Source organism: Quercus lobata, chromosome 8, assembly GCF_001633185.2.
Source record: "Quercus lobata isolate SW786 chromosome 8, ValleyOak3.0 Primary Assembly, whole genome shotgun sequence".
Classification (NCBI taxonomy): domain Eukaryota; kingdom Viridiplantae; phylum Streptophyta; class Magnoliopsida; order Fagales; family Fagaceae; genus Quercus; species Quercus lobata.
In genome coordinates, this window is record NC_044911.1 from 48,048,874 (window position 1) to 48,057,321 (window position 8,448).

Sequence of the window (8,448 nt, forward strand, 5' to 3'; positions counted from 1 at the left end):
TAAGTATGATAAACTTTCTTCTTGTCAGGACGAAGCTTGGAGTGGTGACTCATATAGAGCTCTTAAAATTTTGAAATGCTATAAGTTTTCTTTGCATTTGAGGATTTTTTTTTTAATGAAATTAGATGGAGGACCTTTAAAAAATTTATTTCCACTATTACACATATGGCCTTGTTGTAATAATTACAAATAATCTCCTTTTTAATTTGGTCTCCCAATTCTAGATTTGGGCTTAATCCACTCTTATAAATGTATGGCCATGAGCTGCATTATTCGGCGTTTGCTTATGTAAAGAAATTAATATAATAAAACAAACGATACACGATGAAATGATATGGGGTGGTGGCGCAGTTGGCTAGCGCGTAGGTCTCATAGCTATATCGAGTTATCCTGAGGTCGAGAGTTCGAGCCTCTCTCACCCCATTTTTATTTTTGAGCTGACAAAAAAATTTCATGATATATATATATTTATTTTTTAGCAAGCTCCCACCACAGGCTATCATACAGAATAAAGAAACAAGTGTGTACATTGCTTGGCTTCTCGATAAAATATGCTCAATTTGGTTTTGTTTGGGATCATTTTCAGTAGGTTCCTACAATGAAGAAACATAGGTTCCATCAAGAGACTTTTTGCTTGGTTATTTCTAGGCATATTAACAATGCATTTAACATCAAGTTCAACTGGTTGCTCACTTGGTAACAATGCATTTAGCATCAATGTGTAGGGAGGATAGGCCTAAATTCAGAGCAAGCAAAAGGCCATCCTTCAATGCTCTCAATTCTGGCAACACACTAATTTTATGTCCCAAAGATCATGTAAAGCTTTTTACCCAAATTCCAAATGAGAAGCCATAGATCTTGAGCTCAACCCACCTAGGAGTGGGTTTAGACCAATTAAATGCTATAGAGGAACAATTCAACCTGGTAGAAGGATTGATGGTTATTTTAAAAAATTCCATTCCTTTTTGTAGACAATTTCTTGTTTGAAAGGGTTAGAGATTCCTATGTAACCATAAATTCCAAATACCTATGTCTTCATAACATGCACAGATTTAGTGCAATAAAATTTGAGCCAGTCCCCCCAACCCAATGTAAAGAAAAGGAGCAAAAAGTAGTAAGTGGAATAGTCATCTTTTCCAAGAAGTCTGTTGCAAATGGACAGTCACTAAGGACATGTCCTATAGATTCTATTTTGTTATTGCAAATGGTGCATACGGGTGATAGTACCTCTGGAGCTCAGTATTTCATAAACAGGGGCATTGTTACGAAGTCAATGGCCAAACGAAATACTTAACACAATGTGTGGTTTGTGTCTGCCAAACCCAATTGCCCAAGGTGGGAGGTAGATTCAGGGGCTTAAAACCTATTACATTCATTGTTGTTGCAAACTAATTTGTAATAATTTTAGTATTTTTCTTTCAAAATCGAACAATCTCTTCACTTTCGCTTTAATATGTTAAAATGTAAGGTATTAGATATTTGTCGATAAGCAGGAAACAGAAAACACGATTTTAAGGAAAACTAGCCGGGAATTTTCCTTCTTAAGGAGGAGCACCGCCTTGTTTAGAAGACTTTGTTTAGGTGACAGATAGATGCATCTTATAGCTGAATCCTTCACTAGGAGAGTTGTCCAATAGCTTCATTCAGTCACCAAATGAGAGAGAGAGAGAGTTTTAGACTTTTAGCACGCTGACTGAACCCCACAATCACCTACAAAGTTGGCAAACCATAGAAAACTATAGGCGTAGGGAACCACGTGAAATCTTGGAATGGAAGCAAGACTCACACACAGAACAATTTCTGATTAGCTAACAAAAATTTGGAAAGGGTAGGAGCAGCTGAAAGCCTTTATCCTGGCCATGGAAGCTTTAGGTAGAATGTGGCATCAATTGCTAATCAACAAAATGATCATGAAACAGAAAATACAGCCAAGTCAATCTAATGTCTCTACTGTTCAATAGCATATCCCTGTTCTGATGTTAAGCCATTAGATTTAGAAACCAATATAGCACAAACATGAAGTGAAAAATTGCAGCAATAATTTCCAAACCACATATATAAATGCAAATCTAATCATGACAAAAACCATTTATAAAATTTTCCATTCAACATTAATGTTCACAAAATCCTCAAACCTCAAGTAAAAATATGACATTAGTACAATCAAGCCATATTTACAAAATGAAAAATGAAACACTGACACTATACACATGCCATAGATATACGCATACATCTGGGCACTGTATGTCTTCTTGTAACGAAATGTAGCAAAATATAACCCATAAATATTGCAATACTTGGGTGAAACGGACTGATTTTATTTTATTTTTTCAATTTTTTGATAAGTGAGCTCCAAAGGACCGAAATGTTTTTTTTTTTTTTTTTACGAAGTTTAGCACCAGTTCCCATATAGCAGCATTTCCCGAATAAAGACCACAAACAAAAATATACCTATGAGTATTTTGACAAAATACACCAAGGGCGGAGTAGATTCATGGCCTTTTTGAGATGTCTCTTGGAAAATGAGGGAACCCTTCCGATCACTGCCCGCTGACCTAGGACTATTATCTGCATTGGTGCCTTGAGCCATTTTCTGCTCTTTGTCAGATTCCGTAATGGATCGTTCTTTCTGGGGCAGATTAGTAGTAATACTGAGTCTTGAAGCATCTTTGGCCTGCAAAAAGAAATACTATGTAGTCAAAACATACTAGCATATACGTCCTGAATTTTTTCTTCCATTTAAGACAATCTCAGTAGAGACAATAGACCATTCATGTTCTGCTGCAGCTAAATCCTCTCACCTTGTCAATGGATACAACTTTAAGACTGCTATTCTTCGGGTGGAATTTTCTAGGAGCAGCTCTCTGTTCTACAGAGTGGCGGGATCTTGGTTGATATTGAAGCTTCAAGGTTCCTATGCTTGGAGGAGATCGTTGACCCTGCGATTGAGTGCTGAGCACATGACGGATATCTGCAGCTGAGTCGACAGAAGAAGCATCAAGAACGACACCATTTCTATTTTCTTTGTACTGGCCACGGTTAGACGAGGATGCAGTTCCACCGTTAATGATATGCATTTGCTGGTGCTGTAACATACAGAAATGAACACGAAATTTAAATTTCCAAGCATCCTAAACAAGAAAGTCCAAAAAGGTTGTTCTGAAAGACTACACTGCCAGAAATGTGGCAAAGTATGGGTACTTGACTGGTGCAAAACATCAACAGAGCTCAAAATTTTCATTCTACCCGAAAACTCAAAGATCTATAGGAGAATATTATATAACATTGTAGCAATATGAGATTCATATTATTACAACGCTCCTAGTAATATTCTGCTATAGAGATTTGTGATTCACAAGCTATTAAAGATATATCCTTCAATAGCAGGTACTGGAAAATATATATTTACCTGTGCTTGGGCTGTGTCAGTGTCCGAATCACTGCTTAGTCCACCACCATTATAGTATATCTTTATCGATGACTCTGGTGCCCTGGAATCATTGGATTGCCTGAATTCTTCAAAAGTATATTCATCCTGCTGGTTGAGAAGTGAATTGACAAACTGATCCTCTTCCTGTTCATTAGCGAAGTCGTAATCCTGTTCAAAGCCATCAGTAAATGTGGGATCCACAACACAAGGTTCCGGCTGATTGTATTCTTTTAGCTGCAATGAGTAAGCGAATTTGTAATCCTGATGCTGAGATTGAAGGAGTGATGCCGGGTCTGTGTCTACTCGATTGATTTCATAAATCTAAAATCATAAACAAGAAGGCATCAGTTCCAAAAATGCTTCCCAAGGTTTACATGAAGAAGTTGATATTGGAAGTATGAAATAATTTCAGCATAAGGCATGCTCCTTCTAACCTCTGGAATTGTATGCCCTGGCACCTGAGTTTCAAAATCAGAAGCATCATCAAGGGGAGCCTCATTAGTCTTCACATCTGTTTTTCTCTTTAAGCGGCAGAGGACAAAAGCTTTCTGCACAAGTTGGAGAATGAACTGATATCACTTAGTGGTAGTAAATAACATAAGTTCAGGAAGAAAAAAATAATAATAATAAAAAATTAAAAAAAAAAAAAAAAACAGTACAAGAAAATTTCAAACATCAACATCAGAAGCATATAACCAATACACTTCTAATCGCGTCAATGACTGTCTAGGATGACATTAGGCATCAAGTACTAGAAATATACTTTATCTGTTTAAGAAAGGCTAGTTTTCAGAGATAAAAACAAAGTTACCAATTTCTTCTTGCAAACAATAATGATGAAACAAAGTAAGTTGGTGGCAATGAGAAAATCTTAGCAAAGAGGCGTTGAACTTCATGGTAATGCACAACAGTTATGCAAAAGCAAGTGTATGAATGTGATTAGCAAGTACCTGATGTGAAAATACTACTTCACCAATTATTTTTCATAGATAGAGCAATCTTCTAGTTCTAGCTGCACACAGGTCCAGGGCATGCGATTCCACCAGTTTAACAAATTTGTCTTGCAATGCTTAATAATTTTTTCTTGGCTAAACAAACAAGTCTTAACTAAAACCAAGATTCTAATTTAGGCGTAATTCTTTAAATGCTTAAAGCACAATTCAAGGACCCAATTACTCAAGGTCAAATCAGATTACCTCAATCAAATTTGAAAAAAAATGGAGACTGAATGGATACTAGCAAAATATGAATGATATTGATCATAGGTACAATGACATTAATTGCAGCATAGTCCAAACACAATCAAACCTGTATAAAAGCAAGGAAATGTATTCTTAACATAATCTTAATACAAATTCATAAATTCAACAGCAACAATCTTCATCCAAAGAGAGACAGCAATTAGTGAAAAAATTGATAAGAGCATAACATGAAGATTAACCTCGTGATGATGAAAGGCAACTGGCTGATACTCGTGTATAACCCAAGAGGTCCTGACCCCAGTTGGAACACGACCTTCATGGAACACCAAAGTCTTCTTTGTAGCAATTACAGTGTTGGTTCCTTTAGCCCTGATATTCCTATCCCTCCCGGTGGATTTCCAGTAGCCTCTCTTGGTCGCCCTGTTCACTCGGGATCGGTTGATTTCCCGGGCACAAAAGAAGAACCATTCTTGGTCATCTGACTTGATCACTGATAACCCTGCAAAACCATGCACAAGAGACAAGACCTTTAATTCATTACAAAACCTCAAACTTTGATGAAACACATTAAGACCAATTCTTAACTTGAAAATTGAATAACTAATACTATTGAGCTTAGCAAGAACAGAGTGGATTACAACAAGTAAAAAAGATTAATTTTTGGCACTTGTGTCAGTAAGATAAGTGAGTACCGGGTAAATCCCAAGGCTCGTATTTGCAGATATTAACTTCACCGATGGCTCGGACTTCGTATTCCTTGTCGCCTTGCATTTTGAGCCCCAGATAGTGGCTGACCAATTCTTCATCGGTTGGGTGGAATCTATATCCCACCGGTATTGAATCCAATCCAGTTTCAGAATATGTCATGCTTGTCATCTCTCGTAAACTTCAACTTTCGTTAAAGCAAAGAAACTATAAAAAGGAAACAAAGAACCCCAACAACAACAACAACAACAAAGTAAGCAAAAGATGGTAACAAGTAATAAAGAGCTATGTGTTTTTGACGGGTTTGAACTGGAAAAATTTAGATTAGAAGAAGCAGGAGTGAGCAGAGAAGAGACCGTGTTTTGAGGGTAATGAAATAGTTAGAGTGAGGGCTAATGGGCCATTGACTTGACTTGAGAGTAACTCTTCAGCTTAGTTTAGAAGATATTACCAAACTCTGAGTCTGAGAAAGATTGAAACAGTTTTGGATTGGCCTATGACACGTTGACACGCAAGTGCTCCTGTACTGTGAGGGTGTGGATCCCATTTCTATTTTCTTAGCCGTGTCTTTCTTCTAGGCATTTCAGGGTTATTAAACCTGATTTTCAAACGTTGTAATTAGTAGGCCACGTTTTTAAATTATATAACAGACTAATATCTTGAGCCTAAGAGGCTCGATTTTAGACTTATAAACCTTGGTTTTCAAGTTTTGACAGAGTTTGAGCTAGCTTCTTTTCCACTTGGGCCTTTCCACGTGGAAATCGAGTCTTAGAGACTCGATTTTCAATCTATTGTCCACGGCCTGCCATATGGTTAGGGTAGCTATTGAACGTAGTCCTCATAATGTGGGTTTGGAGTCTCTCCGTTTTTTCCTCCAAAAAACCCAGCAACTCTCTCTTCCTCTCTCACTCTCTCTCTCACTCTCATACAAAACTCACCCCATTTCAAAACCTCAAATCAAACTCACTCTTCATATTTTCACATCCTCATGTCAGGTAAGGTTTCTCACTCTCTTTAGTTGTTAGTTACATATATATATATATATATGTATTATTAGATTTTTTTTATGGGTATGTATATCATGACTATTTTTTTTTTTTTTTTTTTTTTTTAGTTTGATATTGTTCTTTATATTTTTGATAGCATGATTTGAAGGTTTGTAATGGGGTGAGTTGTGTGTGTGTGTTTAGGTTTTTTTTTTTTTTTTTTTTTTTTTTTTTTTTTGATTGAGTATGATTAATGAATTTTTATTTTTTATTTTATTTTAGGAACAAATGATAATGATTGAATGTGTGTATGTGCTAGGGTGAGTATATGCAAATGTGGGGTTTGTATATGCATATGATTTAACAAGTTAGTGTATATAACTATATATTTGTTAGGCTTTTATAAAAAGTAAAAAATATTATAGATATATGTATTGTTAGGCTTTTTATCATGGCTATTTTTCTTTATTTTTTTGTTAGAATGAGTTGAAATTTTGTAATGGGGGTGTTTGTTGTCTTTATTGTCTTTAGTTTTTTTTATTTGTTTGAGTATGAAATGATAATGATTGAGTGTGTTTGTATGTGATGTGGGGTGAGTATATGCAAATGTGGGGTGACAAGTTGTAATTTTTAAACTTTGAGTAGATAGAAAAGGTTTTGCTGTCACTGTTAAATGAAAGAGATAAAATATGTCACTAACATATTACACTTGACTCTAATAGGTTCACAATTTTTGAAGAATATTGATATAAATTTATACTACGGTGGACCCCTTGTCAATCCTGGAGAGATTGATGAATTCCCATTTAGAGAGTCGGGTATCGAATGCTACTACATGATGATACGCCGTAAGTTGAAGACGTTAAATGATTTGAAGAAGAAAATAATGGAAGAATTGAATTTGAACCCTGCTTGTTATGACATATAGATTATTTATCGTTACCCACAAGAAGTCCTTCATGAACGGATAAATTACAGGTATATGGCTATCAAAGAAGACAAACATGTAAAAATCATGTTTAATAAGATCCATAAAATGCCCCAAGTAAATGCTGCTAAGTTGTACGTAGGTTCGGAGCCGCTTGTAGAAGCTGATACTGAGGAGGTGCAACAAACAACTATATCTTTACAATTTACAGCCTTAGATGATGAATGCACTACAATGGGAGGCTATACAATGGGAAGTTATATGCTCTCATCTCAAGATCATGCTGCTAATACTGGTGAAACACTCCAACCTCAAGAGACACATTTAGGGGAGGAAGACAAAGACGAAGATCATGCTGTGAATAATGGTGAAAATCTTGATGATATGGATGAATACGAAGAGAGGATTGAGCGAGGCGACTTTGACAGGGATGTGGATGACCATGAACTCGTTCCTAATTTTGAAAAGGACAATATGGAGTACCATGATGAAAGTGATGTAGACGATGAAATTGGCATCTAACATGATACAAATACGACCACTGCCTACACACCTCCTGCCGAGTCTACGCAAATACTTGGCAAGATATGGTTGATCCTTCACGTCTTTAGATACCATTTGTTTCTACTTGGGAAGATGGGATACATTTTAGTAAAGGGTTGACTTTTGCAAATAAAGAGGCGGTGAAGTGTGCATTGATAATATACGCAGCAAAGGAGAATAGAAATTTTTTTATTCGGAGGTTGACCAAAACTAAATTGTGCGTCGCATGCATTGACACCAATTGCAAGTGGTACGTTGGGGCATTCATGAAGGCTAAACTTAATGGTCTGTGGATTGTCACGTCTTATGTGGGTCCACACAGTTGTATACCCTTTGGCTTGCAAAAGGACAGTAAAATGATGGATTCTAATTTTGTTGCATCAGAAATTGTGGGAAAATTGCGACAAAATCACACTGCTCGTATTGATAAGCTCTGGGAGATCATACATACTAAGTATAATCATGAGCTTTCTTACTATAAGGTTTGGGACGCAAAACAAAAGGCAATTGTTAAGATATTTAGGGATTGAGAGGAGTCTTGCCAAAGGTTGCGAAAGTTGTTGATGGCATACTTGGATCAGGATCCGGGTACCCAGTACAACTATTTCACCATACCTAGGGAACCTAGTACTACGTTACTGCACTATGTATTTT

The 8,448-nt window shown here is 36.4% G+C and overlaps 1 protein-coding gene and 1 non-coding gene across 2 annotated transcripts; one reads left to right on the plus strand and one right to left on the minus strand.

The window, feature by feature from the left end:
• Positions 1-336: 336 nt before the first annotated feature.
• Positions 337-423, plus strand: TRNAM-CAU. The gene is given in 2 exon segments: positions 337-374; positions 388-423. It is a non-coding gene; the product is annotated as a tRNA-Met (tRNA).
• A 1,652-nt stretch (positions 424-2,075) lies between these two features.
• On the minus strand, positions 2,076-5,756 carry LOC115955862 (protein NTM1-like 9). Its single transcript, XM_031074239.1, has 6 exons — positions 5,325-5,756; positions 4,872-5,131; positions 3,865-3,978; positions 3,410-3,751; positions 2,802-3,086; positions 2,076-2,674 (listed from the first exon to the last, which is right to left on the minus strand). The coding sequence occupies exons 1-6, from the start codon at positions 5,506-5,508 to the stop codon at positions 2,393-2,395; spliced, it is 1,467 nt and encodes a 488-aa protein (XP_030930099.1). The 5' UTR covers positions 5,509-5,756; the 3' UTR covers positions 2,076-2,392.
• Between the last annotated feature and the right edge of the window lie 2,692 nt (positions 5,757-8,448).

What these genes read in the sequence shown, in the direction of transcription:
- LOC115955862 (XM_031074239.1), bottom strand. Translation starts at nt 5,508, where the DNA reads ATGACAAGCATGACATATTCTGAAACTGGATTGGATTCAATACCGGTG. An exon ending in TTGCCTTTCATCATCACGAG is followed by an intron (nt 3,979 to 4,871) that starts GTTAATCTTCAT and finishes CAACTTGTGCAG; the next exon opens with AAAGCTTTTGTCCTCTGCCG. An exon ending in CAGGGCATACAATTCCAGAG is followed by an intron (nt 3,752 to 3,864) that starts GTTAGAAGGAGC and finishes TTATGATTTTAG; the next exon opens with ATTTATGAAATCAATCGAGT.